At 33.2% G+C, this 21,168-nt stretch overlaps 1 protein-coding gene across 1 annotated transcript in view; it reads right to left on the minus strand.

Moving 5' to 3' along the window:
• Positions 1-20,374, minus strand: part of LOC124369543 (molybdenum cofactor sulfurase) — a 30,872-nt gene extending 10,498 nt beyond the window's left edge. The window contains exons 1-4 of the mRNA XM_046827568.1: positions 20,305-20,374; positions 17,843-17,944; positions 4,853-5,216; positions 2,114-2,359 (exon numbers count right to left, since the gene is read on the minus strand). Of these exons, the coding sequence (XP_046683524.1) occupies positions 2,114-2,359; positions 4,853-5,216; positions 17,843-17,944; positions 20,305-20,374 (782 nt within the window). The remainder of the gene's footprint in view (positions 1-2,113; positions 2,360-4,852; positions 5,217-17,842; positions 17,945-20,304) is intronic.
• Between the last annotated feature and the right edge of the window lie 794 nt (positions 20,375-21,168).

The raw sequence follows: 21,168 nt of genomic DNA on the forward strand, positions 1-21,168 counted from the left end.
TTGTACTCGTACTGTATACCTTACAGATTAGTCCTAAGATCTTAAAGGTACGTGTTCCAGTTACTGTTAAACAAGCCCGATTACTTTGTACCAGGTACCGTAAAAGTGTAAAGTATCATACCGTAAAAGTACCTTTAGCAGTAAACTGTACTAGGCACTTTTGGTTTGCTATATCTTGCACCTACTCGCGAAGATGGGTATCTGTTACAGTAGTCCCTACGTGATCAGCTGTTACAGTAGTGACTGAGTTCCCCGAGCATGGATCAGTTCTATACTGTGTTAGTTGTTATTCGTTAGGCAACACATACCGTCCTGAACGCAGTCTAGCGATTTGGCGTTAAAATGAGCATTACCAGTAACTTAAAAAAACCTGCTCAATTTAATCTGTGTTTAAACATTAAACTTTCTAAATTTTAGTTTACAAAACTACACGCTCGAAGCAATGAATCTTAGCTCCATAACGTGACTAGTGCCGAATATTGTGAAGCACCCGTTCAAGAATAAATGATAAGATTTTAATTGAATGAAACTTTATTTTCATACTATTTTAAATTCTAAAATTACATATTCAGTTACAGTACATTTTTATCTATCTTGATGTACATTTGGCCTTAATCGGATCAGAATCTCCCGAATTGTGAATTTTCAAAGTTTTAGTTTTATATATTTTCGTTGTTATCGATATAATAACTGGAATTTATTGTTAGTAAAAAGTTTTATATGTAGAAAATATAAATAAACTAACTAATTTTTTTTATTATCCATGTATAAACTTCCTGGAGATTGGTGGTCGAGTGGTTTTACTGTACACTATACACTTTGACCTGATATTAGCCCTCCTCTAATTTGTTCACAAGTACTATAATATAACGATTCTGGAATCTATTATTTCAAAATTTTCTTGGGGGAGAATCCCAGGACTACCCTATTAATATCGGGGGTTTCCGAACTCCTGACTCCACGATGTTCCGGACACCCCCCCCCCCCCTTAAGAGATTTTCTTGGTGCGCCACTACCGCCATTGCCCATTATTAAGTAATTGACAAGTATATTGGAATTGAGGATAAAGCTAACTTTGAAAGTGTCCATTTCTCGAAGCCACTGATAAAAGAGTGGGTTTTGAAATGTGTATAAATACATTGTATAGATTCCTACCAGTATTTTCACCTAGTGTTATCATCAGGTAGCTCTTACACGGAAACTGATTAGAAACCTCTGCAATAAACGCCATTCCAGCAGGCTCCCATTGTTATGATCACGTTCTTCCGCTCCAATTACTCACAAGGTCTCTCATATCAATACTGTTCACTATGAAACACTCTTGTGATAAAAACGGTAAATCTAAGAAATGTTGTGTGAAGGGTCTAGAGCTCTTAGAGATTTATAACTTCTGATCACTCGCTGCAGGTGATCGCTATAAAAACTGGAAGTTATTGTTAGCGAACAGTTTTATATGCAGAAAAAAATAAATAAACGAACTAAATTTGTATAGAATTTTCGTCATCGTAGCCTATTAGGTAGTTTGTGAAGTCTAAAATTACAATTGGAATCTGAGCTATTCACTGGTCCAACTATTTTCTTAATGTAATTTTGTACTTTATTACATATATTTTGTTCAATATTTCAAACTTATTTTATGTCTTACATGTTTTTATGAACTACACATATTATGAATAGACAAATAGAAAGCATGTTTAAGCTAATTATTTATTTTAATTTATCCAATGTGTAATTTGTAAAAGTGAATAAAAATCGAAGACATTAAATAAATGATTACTTACGATGCATAGCAATGTACAAAGAGGTTGGAAGCATAAAAATGTTGTTACTTAGAAGCATTTGATATACTTGGGGGTTCTGAATGTGAGATATTTATAGTTTAAAGGTTTTTTGTTCACCTCAGAAAAAAGTAGTTATATCTAAGGTACAAAACAAAATAATTTTTAATACAGGGATACGTTTAACAAGAGTTAAGAACATTTTAGGAAATACATCATACAGCTGTGCATTTTGTAAAGACTACATTATATTTTATTTTCTTTAAATTTATTTTTAATGTATAGTAGTTTGGTTTGATTTTATAGCAGCTGTCTGTTGTAGTATGATGTTTTACCTTTCATGGAGTACGGTCTTTAGAAACTGAGTTGGCGGCGAGGCCATAGCTATCCTCACGGTGCCACCACCAAAATACTGTTTCTGTAGCACATGGGCACTCGTGTTACGTACCAAGAGCGCACCAAGCCCGGTCGGTAGGCCGAACATCTTATAAAAAGATATGCATACGAAGTCTGGTTGTACAACTCCCAAGTTCAACTCGCTTGTGGAGACGAAAGCTGCCGCATCCAACAAGCAAAACCATCTGTAATATAGTGATTCAAACAAAGTAATTTAGATTTGATGACTCTTCCACAAGTTTCAGTTACACTAATAACTCCTCACAGTCGTTTACTTAAAGAATGAACAAGAAACTTATGTATGGTACTTTTCTATGCCATTATGTGCTCCAGTAAACATACATTTAAAAGTTCTTGACGTGTCTCTAACTAATTTAAATTATTTGTATATCAAGATTGAATATGCAACCTGAAAAAGTGCCTTTTGATTCAAAAATGTTTACTGATTTTACAATAATAGAAAAAGCTTTAATTCCTTATAATTGATGTATATGTTTTACTTCTGACAAAATTAATCATCTATTTAATTAACCACCAGTTAAAATTCCTTTAAAGTAACTATGCAATAAATTATTTATATATTTCATATAGACATAAAAATGTATTTTAGCATTGATAGATCCTTTAAAAGATGCAAATATGTTTTTAATTAGTGACTGATTTAATTGTCAATCACAAATTATTAATTTTACACAAACGAATATGGACCTTACAAAGTTCTAAGTGTTTATTATCTCGTTTTTCTAAGACTTTTATCATAACTGGTCAGTATAGATTGTCCAAGTGAAATCTGCATCAATAAGAGTTTTATCTCCTGTTGAACTTGTTTGCAAGCCCAGTGGGGTTATTTCTATGCCTAAAGAGGATTTGTAATGTTTGTCATAGCAGAAGCTGATTTAGACTTCCCCAAAGAGCAAGAAGATTCAGGTTAGAGGATTGAATGGAGGAAACGCATGAGGTTGGGCTGTTACATGCAGAAGGGTGACATTACTTTGGATGACGCAGACTCTTTAACTGCAGATACTAAAATCCATACAGGAAGAACAAAAGAAGACGGTTGTCTTCATTACATCTGACGAAGTCCTCCCTTTATGAGAATATTGAAGAAAACACGTAAATTCTGAATAATAAGTTGGGTAAACATGAAGAATTCCAAAAAAAATGTAGATTTAAAACATATGTTTAAGAAACAAAGTTTGCAGGACTAAATATTTGTGTTTAGGAGATTGAAAACACACAAATACAGAACCTGCATAAAAAGATAAAGATGTACTTGAATTGATAAAGACTGTTGGGTATGCCTTGGAAATAGAGATTACTGCTTGGACGACTTTCGCGTATCACAGAGTCGGAAGGAGAATGGACTAGGAGTGGCCGTGGGTTAGTAGTTAAATTTATAATACTTGTTAACAAAGAAGCAGCCCTGAATCACTTATTAACAAATCAACTAGAGTAACCGAGTTTTCATCATGCATTGATCATACTCGCAAGGTTATAAAATATGTTACAGATAAATTATCATTTGGAAGTGGAGGTTAAAACGCAGTTGACTATTCGGTTGTGCGTGGATTGCGATGGAGAGGAAGACGTAGTTGGACAATCACGTAACTGTTCTGTCTCCCGCTTGCACACGTATAACGTAGAGCGATTGTTGGGAGTTGTTAACTGGTTGTGAAGGAGCAGGAGAACGCGTGATTGGCTAATGATTTATTTACAACAAACTTACAAGCATATATATATATATGTGTGTGTGTGTGCGTGTGTGTGTGTGCGTGTGTGTGTGTGTATATATATATATATATATATATTTAAATAGAGAGAGAGAGAGAGAGAGAGAGAGAGAGGAGAGTGAGGGGGGGAGAGGGAGAGAGAGAGGGGGGGGGAAGAGAGAGAGAGAGAGCGGGAATATTTGTAAATCGCTCCAAATTAATAATTCAATTTTGTATTAAATTTAAAATTATATATTAAGGGTTTGAAATTTAATTTAATGTATTAATGTGTCTTTACTGTATTAGAATATAGTTATAAAGGTTCCCGCTGACAAGTATTGTACTTACTGGGGTTTCAGTAATGTATTAGTTGAATAAAATTCCATTCAATATGTATATACTATTATATTTAATTTTAGTTATCACTGTACGTATGATGAACTTAAACCATTACTTTCAAATTATATATGCACGAGAATTGTACCACATTACGTTTCTTATTCATGATTTCTGATTTACTTTATTCATTTTTTTAATGCTGTAATCCTTAAGTTGTAGGCAAGATTAGTAAATATTAGAGTAAACAGTTTTATACATTGAGAAAATATGGAGAATCTAAATATAAGTTTTAGTTTTTAGAATACCGTGGTTTCAGATGTGTGTATTTTATATTATTTGCCACTATTCATATACATTTATTTTATATTTATGAAAAAAAAGATTATTCCCTCCCTCTCCAATTTATTTTCTCCCTTCTCCCTCACTCTTGCTTCAAAGTAAAAAACACTAACAGTTCGAAAATCCACTACAATTCAGTTGTCAAATATGAATTGAAGATATGGTTGATGAGTGAATAAGTTAATGAATTATAGCTTCTACCATTAGTTCATAGCATATGGCATTACTTACTACAGAAACCAATGACATGATCCCAGGCACACAGTTAGAATAAATAAAAGTTAAATGTACCTAGATGGATTTTCAGGCTTTCTCTCCAGAACGCCCATTTGGACTTCATTAACCCAATTCATGGGGTATTTATACCCTGAAAAATTGCATTGGGCAGGATAAGCAAACAAAGAATTTCCTCTGTTGATATGTCTGAGATGTCCAATTTCTTGACGTACTTCTTGTTGCCCAACATTCCTTTGCATTATTTGAAGTGCATATTCTCTTTGCTGCCTGTGACGCTCTGCTATTGTATTGAATACATATTCCCGTGTAACATTCCTCACAGGTATAATATTTTTCAACACGTTGTCAACATTCCTCATCCCAAGGACAGATGTGTGGTTCTCGTGTAAATAAACGAATTCGCCGCCGGAGTCAGGATCTGAAATACAGAGTAAGTCAGCAAAGTAAATAAGTATAGTTATGAATATCCTGTGGATTCAGGATCATCACTCATCCTTCATTATACAAAATATTAATAAATATTAAAGTTTTGTATTGTTACCAGTAGTATTTTACTTTAATTGAACAGATTGTTCTGTAAATTGATTTTGTTGACCCTAACAAACGTATTAATAACTTGAACATTTTTGAATCAGAGAAAATAAATAACATTGGTTAGTGTTTTATTTTTAAAAATATTTCAAAGAAGAAAAATAACTAAATATAATGAAATTGCAAATTTATTCTGGAAATAAAGTGACTGAGGTGGTTTCACAGGGTTTGATAATCCCTTGTTTGTTTCTGATATAACTCAACAATGATCTAAATAAATCCACAGAAATGAATCTTCAACGTAGTGGAAAAGAATCACCGACTACAATTCATTTATCTCAAGCAGATCTAAGTTGAGTCCTAGAGCTAAGTCATTGTAGCAAATCTCTTCAAGTACCAATTCGTACCCAAGCTGTAGAAAGAGCAGTGACAGGAGGCATAAAGTCTTCTTAATAAGTCTGTGAAGGAAAGGAATGAGATGAAATAATAAAATCTCCATTACAGGACACAGCTATAAGGTTAACATTTTAGTCCAAGAAGTAGTTTGTCTTAGTCTGAAGGCCAGAGATACAGACGGTACCACGCTCTCGTGGTTGGAAAAACACGGATGGTCGGGATGGCACATGTGGTACTCGACATGCGACCACCTCCCCGTTGTGAGTCATGGTTGGATGATGATTGTCATGGGTATGAATTAGCGAAAATTTGCATAATTGTAAATGTTTATAAATACAGAAAAAGGAATGAGAACATAGAAAAGCGTAGAAAAAAAATAGTGAAAAATAAATTACAGTGTTTTGTTTATTTAAAATATTGTGAATGTTGTAAAAACAATATGTAATGATATTTGTACCATTCAAAGTTCTTATTATAACGCAAAATACTCTCTGTGATGGTTAGGAACCGTTTAAAGTAATATTGACTTTGGCAAGCAAACTAAACCAATGCAATAAATACTGAAAACTAAATTTGAGTTTTGAGATAAATGTGCGGTATAAATCTAAATTTTCAGGCTTGAAGTCTTATGCCAATAATTTTATATTTATTTTGAAACTCTTAAAACATATGTTTTTGATCGGGTGAAGTTGACTTTTTTGGCCAACCCTGTTAGCCACAACATCACAGATTTCAACAACCTAACTCAACTTCAACTTGTTCAACTTTTGGTTTATTTAGGTTATTATTATCCAAAGTAATTAATTAATTACAAAAAGGCTGTTATTATCACAGTTAAGCATAAGGGAACTAGCTTACCAATGGGTAACAAAATCAAGAAATCCTCAAAACCTAAACTTGAGACTAATTATTTCCTTTCACTAGCTTTTTTTCTAGCAATTACACACGGCAAATAAAAAGTCAGTACCTCTTCTCTTCTATTTTGTTCTAAAGGTTTTAGAAGAAGATGTGCTTTGGGTAATGGTGCAATGTGGAAAGGAAGTTTAATTTGTTGATTTATAAAATTTGTTGTGTCCCACAAAAATGGGGGTTTTGGGTGGTAACTTAAAAATTTCAAATGTAAACCCCTCTCAAGCGATGTAGTAGTATTATATATATATATATATATATATGTATGTATATATAGAAGCTTAGAAAGATTATTGAAATTTATGAGAGGAAATCACCTCCATCCGTGTGCTGCAGCCAAGCTAAATAAAGCCATGGTTAGAGAAGGGTGCAGGAACTAATAGTGTTTTGGAAACCAAGTTAGATATGTACACAGAGAATGAGCATGGTTCTATTTCTTCTGGAAACTCACTTCGCGGAAAGTGAAGCTTTGTCAGTACTCGAAGGAGAGACTAGAGTAAAAAGTCCCAAAAATAAATTGAAGGTAATGAAAGCTACTTTGACATCACAAACACTGGAGTGAGCAATATAAGCAGCCCTCCCATTTATCGGGTTTGGCGTATATCCTACCCTGCTCCAGGCGGGACAATAGGAGATGCCCATTAAGATAAGTTGACCAGCTGACTTGGGTAGTTCAGCTCTCGTCAGAGTCATAGAGGAAGCCTCATGCTTCATTCTCGAGCCCGGGAAGAAAGATACTATTAAACTGAAGTCGCTTCAACAAATCTGTCTAACCTCCTTTGATTGAATGGAAGAGGTAGTAGACAACTACGTGAGAACAGGGATCTCGGAATGGATGCTACTCGGTTGTCAGCACGCTCGAATAAAAAAGAATATTTTATAGATACTGCCTTATTTAAGCTGACTGGGATCATTCATTAAATCGTTAAAATCAATATAACCTTGACGTTAGCCTTCCTACGTATAACAGAAGCATTTCATAACAACTCGGATAAAAACAATCAAGGAAGATAGAAGGACAATACAATATCCAGATGGATAATAAATATGTTTTCTACAGTAAGAGTTGAGCTTAAACTCCGTTAAAACAACTACAGAGAAAGGCTCTCTCTCCAGGAACGGATACTATCATCATGCTATGTTGTCTGGTTGTGGATGAGCTCCTCAGTGGACTAACCATAAAAGGGCTCACCTGCTTTGGTTACACAGACATCATTTTCATTTTCAGAGGCAGACTTTAAGTATAATCTGTAACATTTTACAGGTTGGACTAAGCTGTACAAATTAGATGGTTCTTGATGGTGATTATTGCCATCAAGCACACAAACACCAACCTATTAACATTTAGTTGGAAGAGGAAGGGAATTAAAGTACGGTACCATCAACTGCCAAGTTAGGTTGATAATCCCTTGCGTGGAAGTTACAGGTGAAGTATTTTATTGTTTTATTTGAAACTAAAGTGTAATAGGCATGTCAAGGAAGTCACCGATAAAACTACCACATCACTTACGATAAAGGTGGTGCTTAGTATATGTAGCCATTATTGCGAAGCGTGTAAATTCGAACATTAACATTAAACAAAGCGGTTTAGTGCCAAGGTTCCATATCAACTGTATATTAATCTGTTTAGTTGAACATTAGAAGTTCTTAGACCAAACGATTCATAATTCCTGGATATCTGACAAGTATAAGCAGTATTCATTGGATCGTCACACAATGGAGATATGAGACCTTACTGGGTTGACTGCTGTAGGAAGCAACTAGTAAAGGGTCGAATTCTAATGTTTTGTAAGTAACAGAATAATTAGCTTATGCGTGCTATCAGGGCGCCTCTTTACACATACAAGCTAAATAAAGTTGTTTATATCAGTTTGATATTCGCCTCAACGTTTTTACAACTTTCTAGTTAAATTAGTTAAAAAATGCATAATTCTCCATTTAGTAGAGAACCTTTCTTTTAATGATGTCTTTAATCCAATCACATTTAACCATTCATTAAGTTCTCATATATTCTAAATTTTAAAAAACTACCGGCTTCATTTTTTATTACCGTTTTACAAAAAGTAATTACCCTTTTTAGATTTGAGGAGATGCATATACCTGCTAGTTGACTTTTGCCATATTTTTCCAAAACATGTCAGTGTCTAAGAGGAAGCTATTTGAAGGCTGGCGTAAATATTGGCGAAAATATTGTTTCGGGTGGAAACGGCGCGGCGTTGTGATTGAATATGTTTTAACTCAAAGGAATTTGAAGTACAGTAAAAAAGAAGAGTTGTGTCTTAAAACCAAAAAGTTTTACAGAATTTTTGGATTAGGCTGAATTAAAAGTGGGTAAAAATCGTTATTTGGAAGAGCTTCTAGTAAGAATAACGAACGGTTCACTACAGTTTACTTTACAAACTTTTGTAACACAGCCAAGTGCATCGTAAACTATAAAAAGTCACAAAATATAGCGAGAACGTCAATAAGAATATCTGTACGAAATCTAAGGAATTCGTTCAGGTAGTAACCAGTCGAAACGAATTAAAGTTCTACGACCTCACCGAAGAGCATATGTTTGTGGCAGGCCTTGGCCTACTTAAATCCAGAAAGGAGATGCTACCATGATTCTACAATAACTAGAAATATTACGACGAGCATCAAAAAATAATTATCTTTCTATTCTGATCCGAAGCCATTAATACCTTACACGCCTGAAAAAGCTTAAGTTTCATTCTTAGATAGAGAGAGATTCCACAAAACATTCAAATATCACATGCGATCTGGTGTCAAGTGTGGACATGTAAATTAATATACACTATAATATATTCTCAAATGAGCTAATACAGATTGCTTTCCTGTCATGAACTGCACACCTATTATTACTATGTCAGCTTAAGTAACTTTACAGGCTCTCGACAATCATCCAGTTCGGAGAATATGGAGGTGCAAAATTCAAATGTTCATCAAATGAACGCTACTTCTCAAGATCTTCTGAATTTTTAATACAGATGTGATGAAAGTGCTAATCAATCGAATTAAAAACAGACGGATTGTGTTGAAGGTTGAAACAGCTTGTGTTGGAGGTTGAAGTTTCCACTTCGAATACTAATACTGACCTGAATGTGCAAAACTACAATGTTATAATTTAAACCATTTCTGAGTTATCATTTTTGTAATGAAAAACACAGACAGGCACTAGACTAAGTGAAATAAACGGCAGTGTTAAAGGTGCAGTTATTTATTTTGACATATACATAACAACCATATCGTAAAATATATTCTCACATTTGTTGAACTCTCTGTATCGATAAAAAAATCGTATTATATTTAAGTAATCATTTTCACATATACATAACAACCATATCGTAAAATATATTCCCACATTTGTTGAACTCTCTGTATCGATAAAAAAATCGTATTATATTTAAGTAATCATTTTCACATATACATAACAACCATATTGTAAAATATATTCTCACATTTGTTGAACTCTCTGTATCGATAAAAAAATCGTATTATATTTAAGTAATCATTTTCACATATACATAACAACCATATCGTAAAATATATTCTCACATTTGTTGAACTCTCTGTATCGATAAAAAAATCGTATTATATTTAAGTAATCATTCTATTATAAATGGTCCTAGCCGTTTCTCATCCGACAATGAGGAAAAAACTAAAAATAAAGTTCCTTTATTGTATTTGATTATGCGTAGGAGGTAAATACTGCTTCATAAAATACACTGGACAGTATCAGAGTTGAAAAGTTCTAGAGACGCCTAAAACAGCATAAACTACTTTGAAAACGACCAAAGAATTTTAAAAATCGCGTTTTTATAAGAGTCATTCGTTTTTGATTTCACCTCGTAAGGTGTTTTCAGACAATTGTACATACCTGGACATTCGTTTCTCATTCTATAAATACTGAATTGGACTATGCATAACGAATGGGATGTGCCAATTAAAATAAAACAAAGTACTGATAAAACTGCTGGTGCAAACATTGTGTACAAAAAGGTCATATTTTAAGAGAGTGAAGAACATTTCACTCTTTACTATTCAGTGGCGTAGCTAGGAATTGACTTGGGGGGGGATGAACCTAATTGAACAGCACACCACACCAAGATGTATGGAATAAATATGATTAATTTAAATTTAAATAAATTAGAGAGGCCTATTTCAAAGTAAAGCATTTACTTGCTGTATTTCAAACAAGCTGGATTGATGTTATATGTATATTTGTTAAATTTTGTAATACTTTTGGAGAGGTTCTAGCCCATTCATCCTCTCCCCTTTAGTTACGCCACTGGTACTATTGATCCTTAATGAACATTAGGACAAAAAGTACAAAATGTGCATGTTACCTCTAAAGACTCCAGCTAAGTTTAGCATTGTGCCTGTGTAGTTGAAGGTATCTGCAACTATCTTGATGGCCTCTGTGGCTCCAGAGGTAAATATCAAAGAATAGTTCTCTGCATTAGTATTGAAAAACCGCAGTGTCCTAAACAGCACATTTAAGAAATTTATATTTTCAAAGCATCAAATAAGATTAAACTCGAAAGCACTTTATATTCAAAGCCATACTGCTTGAATACCATCAAGTAGGGCTGCTTGGAAAAAAACTGATAAAAAGACTCAAGTACGGCCTTATACACTTTTGGAATCCATTCATCATGCGTACATTTTGAGACAATTTTTTTTTTTAATGCTTACCTTGGTTTCAGGTTGTTTTGTTTGTTTTTTATAGTTGCAAAATAATTAAACTCAAGGTTTTAACCACAGCACAGATATAAATACCAACCCATGAAAGTATAATATGGTCAATGGTGATAATGCTTCTCTATAAAATGTGCAAAAACTATATAAAAATTAGTCTTATTAACATATATTGTTAAATGTTTTTTCTATTGGGAATCCTTGGAATCTCCTCATTTTATGTATTTTTAGGTTGAGCTGGTAGTTAATTATGTCCAATGAAGAAAATTCAATTAGTGAACATTTTTTTTAACATACTCAAGTGAATATGTTTTAGCAGTATGTATTAATTTATTCATTGTGTGAAAATATGAACAGAAACCAAACTTAATAAAGCAGTTCCAATAAACCTAAAATTTCATTATCAAGTACCCCCATATACTAAATGTTCATTATCAAGTGTTACTAAAGCTAAGACGCTGTTACCAGGCAGACCCACTAAAATCCTAAAATTCAGTATCAAGTCCTCCCAGATATTCACGATCAAGTGTTACTAAAGCTAAGACGCTGTTACCAGGCAGACCCACTAAAATCCTAAAATTCAGTATCAAGTACTCCCAGATATTCACGATCAAGTGTTACTAAAGCTATGACGCTGTTACCAGGCAGACCCACTAAAATCCTAAAATTCAGTATCAAGTTCTCCCAGATATTCACGATCAAGTGTTACTAAAGCTATGACGCTGTTACCAGGCAGATCCACTAAAATCCTAAAATTCAGTATCAAGTTCTCCCAGATATTCACGATCAAGTGTTACTAAAGCTAAGACGCTGTTACTAAGCAGACCCACTAAAATCCTAAAATTCGGTATCAAGTACTCCCAGATATTCACGATCAAGTTTTACTATGGTAAGGAGATCGTGCTACCTAGTAGCTTCTCGGTTCAACTTCTGTTGTATCTGATAATCTAAAATCGTGTTTTGAGGGAAATTAAGGGATACAAACATTGTATGCTGAATAGGTTTAAATTTGTTCTTGTATAATACTTTAAACCTTGTCTTTCACAAATTGAATGTTCCTGTGAATTTAAATTGGACAAATACTTTCAACGACAAATGGATCACAAAATGACCTATATCTTGACATTGTATACAAGTAAAAAGTACTATGGCCTAGACTGTGTGCAACTCGTTGGGTGGAATAATAATTGCCAATTTTGATACATATTCATGCATGTTGTAGTCACATAGCTTAACATAACATATTAAGAGTAATAAACGATCGAGTGTTAACATCTCAACTATTACTCTCCCAAGGACTCGGGTATAGCCTTTCGCACTACATACTAAATAAAAAATAGACTGAGGGTAGTATCAAAAATATTACAAGCCTTACAATATTTCTACATCACTTTACTCTTATTCTAGGTAAAGTTTTTATAAAATAGATCTAAAAGAAAAAATCAGATAACATTCCTAAAAAACAAGAATATTTATATTTTTAATATAGCGAGAATATTTTACATATCTTAAATTGCTTAAAAATTTAACAATTGTGATTAAACACTTAATTTTAAATGAAACTAATTGCAAAAAATCATTTATCTCTTGTGAAATAATATAGGCTAAACGTTTACGATTGTTCCTTAAATCCTAACATTTATAAAATAAATATTTTACTGTAATCCCTTTAATAATGTTTAGAGTAGTCTTTTTGTATAAGCTTGCAAATAGCTGTAAATATGAGGACTGTTTTGAAATGTATTCCACAAATGTTTAACGGCCACTCTCGTATACCTGGAATGAAATGACTAATTCCAGTAACCTTATCTTTACGCTTAATGAGAACAATGGTCTGCACGCTCGGTTGCTCGGAATACTTATCTTATCATTTACTGGTAATAACGTTCTGTGCGATCGAACGTTCTCAACGACTGTGCATTGTATAGACAGAATAATCATGAATATGCTTAAATTAACAAGTCGATATGATACAAATGAGCGAGCAGTGAGATATTTTACAAATACGTAGAATTTTACATCATCCGATATTATTTAGAAATAAACATTTGGACAACTGTGTGCGCCTATAATGTGTATAGGCTTTGTGAGGATAACCCACAAAATAGTTAACTGGAAGATATACATGAGGCGCGAGGTTTGTGAATTTACCATAATGAATAACAGTGCTAAAATAGGTGGCCCTGGTACCTTGCGCCCCAGGCGGCCCAAGGGTTGCCGAGACAGGGGTACCAACGAAATTACCCCCCTGCTTTCGCCAACAGACCAGAAGTCCAGCGATATTTGAGGGCGTGGGACATAGGAAGTAGGTCTGCCCTTTTTGGTAGCTTTAAATAAAAATTGGAAATCAAACGATTGGGCTGTCCTACGACTTATTGGAAATTATTAAGTTTTTTTAAAGGGAAACCTATTTTTGCCAAGTCATAAGAAATATTTTTAATAGTTCTGTTAAAATCTTTTAACTAATACAATTTCAATTGTGTAACCATTGTTTTGCTGTACATTGCACATTAAGAGATGTCACTAAACAAATTTTCTTTAATTTAATTTTGCTACATACATATACATTTTCTGTAAATATTTATAATTATAATTATTAAAGTGCATATCAATGTTTAAACGTTAATGATAAGATGATTTCTCTAGAACTTGTAACCATTTAAAAATTGTGTAGCATAAAATAATGATTCTTATAAAACCGAACATGTATTGTACTTCATCTTGTCAAAAACTCGGCCAAATTAAAAGAATAGTTCAAAAATGGCATGCAAAACATTTGTATAATTTGATCAGAATCCTTGTTTTCTTTAATAACCTGAAGAAAAGTATTTTCAAAATGAAAGTTTCTTCACAAAACGTAAATATATCAAAGGTACGGTTGTTTTTTGCCAAATAAATGGTTTTTAGGAGGTATCTATGGTGAAACTAAAGAATTTTTCTTAGCTCCTGTTCCTGAAATAAGCTCGCACATTGTTTCCCATTTACTAATAGACATGTTGGGACCTTATAACAGTAATTACTGATGAGTGGCGCTCAATCGTAGCCTTCACGATAACTATCAGCACACGACGTTAATCATTCACTGGATTTTGTGGATCCTACACGCTCATGCCAACAGAATCAAATGTTCATGGGGTAGGATAAAAGTACGTAAGGAAAGCAGTGGGTCACATGCAGACCAATGTTACACAGCTTAAATGAGTAGCTGTGGTGTAAACGCCATGGCCCTGAAGATCTGTTTGAAACTATGGTACGTCATATCTTACAGTTCATGTCTCCTACTAGACATAGTGAAATCAGTAGATAACTGTGAAAACCTTTCAACCTGAATTCTAGCCCCGCTTACTTGGTGTTTATATACAAGTGTTGGCTAAAATTATGTGTTTTATAAATCTGTTTTTAGCTAACCGTATGCAACCTAAACTAAAAGTAGTGGTAGTGAATTAACCGTAAAGATCCCAAATTTGTTTTATGTAGACAACAAACCTTATTTTGTAAATAAATAGTGAAAGCAATTGATCCTTTTAGTAATTTAATGTAGTTTATACATATCATTTTATTAACAAACGTGTGATCCTCCGTGTAGAAAATGTTTTTTTCAGGTATAATCTTTTTATCCTTATTTATATTTAATTTTTTATTATACCAAATTAAATACATTCTGCCATAGCTTAGTCACATATTTAAATGCATCTTTGAGTTACGATAGAGATAATAATGTACCACATCTATTTTATTAAACTTCTACTCTCACCAAAACAAATTACCTGTTAAAGATCAGATGTTAAATCTAAATCAATTTTGTATAAACCATTTAATTTTTTTTTACTTTACTTTACTTTACTTTTTAATTTTTAAAAACAATAAATAAGGCATTTCACAGAAATCGACTACATAAGTTGAAAAAACGTAGTAACACAACATGAAAAATAAACAGCTGACTATAGAAACACCGTGCTGATAATCCAGTAGATCTTAGATTACATCATCTAGTTTGTAAATGTTAGCAGCAACATGCCAACACTGTCTGATGAAAGGAAACAATGGTTCTGAATCTGCAAACCAAGCCCTGCTCCCAACTGAACTAACAAGAAAAATACTTTCTACAAAAGATAATTTGATCATTGAGCACAACTCATCTTCTTGTGCTGGGCAGGAAATGACCGGCATGAAACATTTTTTACTAATGGCAAACATATTTCCAAGCTGATACGTATTTTCAAATGGAGTTTAATATAGTAAAACTTTCAAAAATGCGTACCAAATTTCAGATAATCATCTTAAACGTGCATTATATTATCACAGCCTGTTTATCATATTTTGCTTGATGCCGCATAGTGGCTATCATTACAGAACTTTACAGAAAATAGCCCCTTTCGAAAACGTTCAGCGTATATACCAATTGAAAGGCTGTTATTAATAGGAATTAGTATAACTCAGATAAATAGGAATTATCGCTACTTTAATAAGTATTCATAATAAAACATTCCATTTATAAAAATACATTTTCTTTTCTAGACATAAGCCTGAACTTATTACCAGAAGCATTTCTCATCGGTAATACCCCGAAATCAGATCATGTCCCAGATCGTCCAAATTTTCCGCCGTCAGACTTTTTTGCGCCAACCCGCACTTTCAGCAGTAAAAGAAAAACATCCCTCGAGATAGTACCATAATTCAAGGTCATATCCTATAAGCGCTCGTAAAGGTTAAATTTAACTTTAACTACTAACATATTTATGACAACCTAATATAAACCTATTTATATAACGTATAACAAGTAGTAGATAGGGACATAGTGGTCTAAGTAAAATACCAAAATACCCTAATTTTATCTAAATTACATATTTACGAGTTATTTATTTGTTTACTTGTGCCTCATTCAACTATTATAAAAACACTGTGTAGCTTATAAAGTTATTTTGTTAGTGTTTTATTATTTATTTCCCACAATATATCTCTTAACCCTTTGGGTGTTCTGCAACGATATATCGTTACGCGTTTCGCCGAAAATTGTGTCACAATAATTACTGCTGTGAGTCTTTTTAACGAAAGGTATGTAGAAGCAATATTTCTTTGCTGCGTAATAAGTTTGCATATTGATATTATTTCTTTAAAATTATTAGAGCTACATATCAATGAATCAAGAATGAAAATCTCTTTTTTGTTTTGTATATTTTCATACAGTACTGAGCCCATCATTTGTATTTCCGTTTTACATGCATTACTATAAACAAACAAAATGAAAAAGTAATGTTTTATAATTTCGAACTAAACATAAATAAACTAATAATATAAATAAATATATAAATATTTTGTATTTTTATTTAGGCTGGATTATTTTTACTCAAAGAAAATTATGAGTTGAAGAACAAGACCAATTTCAAGAAACATAACTTTTTATTAAAAGATTTTAGACATAAGACTAAAGAAAGCCTGATTTTGAACTGATCAGTTTTTAGTTATTTATTTTGTCTATAGCTTGTCTATATTTAATTAAAATTACTTGATATATTCTGTGTACTACATTTAGACGTACTTCCGTAATTAGAACATGAATAATATATTTTATAATTCCAAACTAAAAACAACTAAATAAAACCATAAAAAAATTAATAATATTTAAATTTTATTTAGGATTGAACCACTTTCCTTTTAAAGACAATTTGATGAGCTGAAAAATAATATGGCCAATTTGAAACAACTATCGTATTCATACAAACTTTTAAGAAAAGAACTTTAAAAATACTAATTGAACTAAACAGTTTTAAACTCGCAACTAATAAAATGTAACAACAGTAACAAGCTGTGCTGGGTAAAAGTAAAAAAAACCATAAAATGTTGAAAACTCTGGGTTGTTTGTATTCTAGGTTTCAACTATTTTTCATTGCTGTATAATTTTTGGATCTTTTCCTAATTGAGTACCAGTACTTTTCTATTGACTTTGTAATATAGTTAACTCTCGAGTATCAGTGGTCGTGAAAATGTATACTTTATTGATCAGTACAATCGGGATGCTTTACGTAGTCGCCGCCAGGAAGGGCAGCCTGAGCTGAAGGCCGGATGCATTACTGTCAGCCCGTTTATCTACTGGTGGCTTTTCTGAAACTTACCTGTTTCCTGTGTTTTTTTTTTTTAGGATTAAGAGCTAAACATATTACAAATTTGAAGAAAGGAATGTGTTTGTGGTCAATTAACTGAAAAGGTTTTTATTTTGCTAGTACGTTTCTAGTACACACATAGGACAACAAATATTGTGGATTTTTTCTATGTTTCTTTTTTATTTAATGAAAAAAAAAATGTTTCTATACAAATTATGAATTACCTCTACTTTCAAAAGCATTTATAATAAAACGTTTCATTGATAAAAAATTCTTTTCTAGACATGAATTTAAACTTGCTTAATTGTTATTAAAGATAAAATATAAGCTTTTGAGGAAACAAAAGTTAGGTGGGAATGAGCTTACCTATTTCGAACATTATTTATAACATCAACAGAATGATTACTTGAATGTGGGTTCATGTACAGGTTAGTACACAGGTCATTTGAAATAGCCTCAACCAGTGATCTAGGGTATAATGCAGCCCCGGCATGATCGAGGTAAGTGCCTGGAACATATCACACAGTCTTAAGGTTAGGGGGTCATTAACGTTTGGACAGTGTTTATATAAAGTTAATAGTATACTTGAGATAGCTACAACCAGTATTCTTTTGTGGAACTGGTGCAAGGTCTAAGTAAATGCCTGGAACATATCACACAGTCTTGCGATTAGGGGGTCATTAACGTTTGGACAGTGTTTATAACAATGTTAATAGTATACTTGCGATAGCTACAACCAGTATTCTTTTGTGGAACTGCTGCAAGGTCTAAGTAAATGCCTGGAACATATCACACAGTCTTGAGATTAGGGGGGTCATTAACGTTTGGACAGTGTTTATAATAATGTTAATAGTATACTTGAGATAGCTACAACCAGTATTCTTTTGTGGAACTGCTGCAAGGTCTAAGTAAATGCCTGGAACATATCACACAGTCTTGAGATTACGGGGGGTCATTAACGTTTGGACAGTGTTTATAATAATGTTAATAGTATACTTGCGATAGCTACAACCAGTATTCTTTTGTGGAACTGGTGCAAGGTCTAAGTAAATGCCTGGAACATATCACACAGTCTTGCGATTAGGGGGGTCATTAACGTTTGGACAGTGTTTATAATAATGTTAATAGTATATTTAAGATAGCTACAACCAGTATTCTTTTGTGGAACTGGTGCAAGGTCTAAGTAAATGCCTGGAACATATCACACAGTCTTGAGATTACGGGGGGTCATTAACGTTTGGACAGTGTTTATAATAATGTTAATAGTATACTTGCGATAGCTACAACCAGTATTCTTTTGTGGAACTGGTGCAAGGTCTAAGTAAATGCCTGGAACATATCACACAGTCTTGAGATTACGGGGGGTCATTAACGTTTGGACAGTGTTTATAATAATGTTAATAGTATACTTGAGATAGCTACAACCAGTATTATTTTGTGGAACTGGTGCAAGGTCTAAGTAAATGCCTGGAACATACCATACAAGTATGTCACAGTAGCTCCCATTGCACAAAACTTGTCCCAAATTTTATTTCAGTTTTATAAACGGGAAAAGGAACTATATAACAATGAAAGCAAAAGTCGATGTAGAAGGAAGGCCTCATATTCTAAATATGAAAACATTCTTTTGGCTATCATTTTACATTCATTTCGGCAAACCTGCAGGAATAAAAAAACATGAATTTAATTTAATTCTGCAACCTCAGGACATAACACCTTAAATATGAAAAGACTATATGCACTATTTGAATAAGGGGCAATTGTATATAAAAGTTATATGGCCTATTTATCTAGAAAGTCCAAAAGACATTAAGACTTCTTTAAGATTACCAGCAGATATTTTGACGCATTAAGGGAGAGAAAAAATAGTGTTGCTCAAGAAAGATGTTGAAGAAATACACTTTGGAAACTCTACCGAGAAAATGTATGGTGAATATTTTGAATCCTTTGGTCAATAGTCCTATTTTCACATAATTAATACAACAGATAGACTGATGTTTTAATCGAGTAAAGGACATGTGAGTCACATTTCAGTCTTTTACATTTTAAGAACAGAAACCGTGAGTGTTGTTGCATTTGGAGAAGGAGGTTCAGCATAGTGATTAATAGTGAAAAACTGTTTTAAGGTCCACTTTTATGAGCATTATAAACTAAATTATCTTACTTTATCATCAATTGAACAGTATTGGCTTGTAGAGTTGAACAGAAAAAGAATAATAGAAGACTGAATATAAAATTGGCGAAAGTAAAATTTAGGAAATTTTAAATAATAATGGACATATGTAGTTTTATAAACTAAATAATTTTCAACGTATTAATTGCTTTCTTTAGTACTTAAACATTTTACTATAGTATAATTATAGTTGCTACAGTTAAATGTATAGTTTAAGAAAAGAATAAAATAGTACTTAACCACATATTAGAAATCAATTATAAATCTAAAACAAAATAGTATTGCCATGATCGTTTATTTTTATTGGAAAATGGTTATACAACAGTCAAAATAGCGGCGCAATCGATAACAGTACACGATAACTATAACAGGCAAGTTTGAAGGTAGGCTGATTTGATTTCGTTACTGGGACAAAATAACTGGTTGCTATAGCATTATGCAACTCAATACCGTATTAGGCACATCTTAATATCACAAAATAACGATATTTCCCACCTCCAATACAAAAATACACAATAATAATTACAATTGGTGGTATTTCTCTGATTTATTTATAATTCACGAACTTGGTTCAGATCAGATCAGATTAGTTTTCAGACACCTCCTGTAAGATATACTATAATTACTTGAGTAATAAGAAAAAACAATAAAAATTGGTGTTACTAATTGGATTGTTACTCATATTACACACTAACCTTCAACATAGCCGAAGTCTTGGTTGAATACTTCTGGAGTTAACAAGTCCAAAGGTTGTTCAAAATGCATTCTATCTAGGTACGCAACACTTTTCGAAAAACTCAAAATCACTGTAAATGTTTCAATACTGTCACTGATAACGTTATACAACTCTATGCCATCACCGATAAGATTGACTATTTATTTGAACTATAGCATTAGTCCGCGCGTCCCGCCTTGCCGTCAACGTATGAGTGAGTGAATCAGTGCTAGTTGAACAACCTTAGCTGAGTTCGCTCCCCCCTCTACTGTTCCCTTGTTACCAATTCTATTACTAAAGTTTTCCCTTGAGAGCACATATATATATTTTGTGTGTGTGTGTGTGTGTGTGTGTGTGTGTGTGTGTGTGCGTGCGTGCGTGCGTGCGTGCGTGTGCGTGCGTGCGTGCGTGCGTGTGTGCGTGCGTGCGTGCGTGCGTGCGTGCGTGCGTGCGTGCGTGCGTGCGTGCGTGCGTGCGTGCGTGCGTGCGTGCGTGCGTGCGTGCGTGCGTGCGTGCGTGCGTGCGTGCGTGTGTGTGTGTGTGTGTGTGTGTGTGTGTGTGTGTGTGTGTGTGTGTGTGTGTGTGTGTGTGTGTGTGTGTGTGTGTGTGTGTGTGTGTGTGTGTGTGGTCATTATATATTACAAACAGTATATTATGTTTAATATTATACAGGTACTCTAATATTATATTCTATTACTAAAGTTTTCCCTTGAGAGCACACACACACATATATATATATATATGTATGTTTAATATTATACAGGTACTCTAATATTATATCAATTAATCTAACACATGCTGTGTACTTCTAAGCAGTATTATTAGAAATCTAAATATTACTGGT

This window comes from Homalodisca vitripennis, chromosome X (genome assembly GCF_021130785.1).
Source record: "Homalodisca vitripennis isolate AUS2020 chromosome X, UT_GWSS_2.1, whole genome shotgun sequence".
Taxonomy (NCBI): Eukaryota; Metazoa; Arthropoda; class Insecta; order Hemiptera; family Cicadellidae; genus Homalodisca; species Homalodisca vitripennis.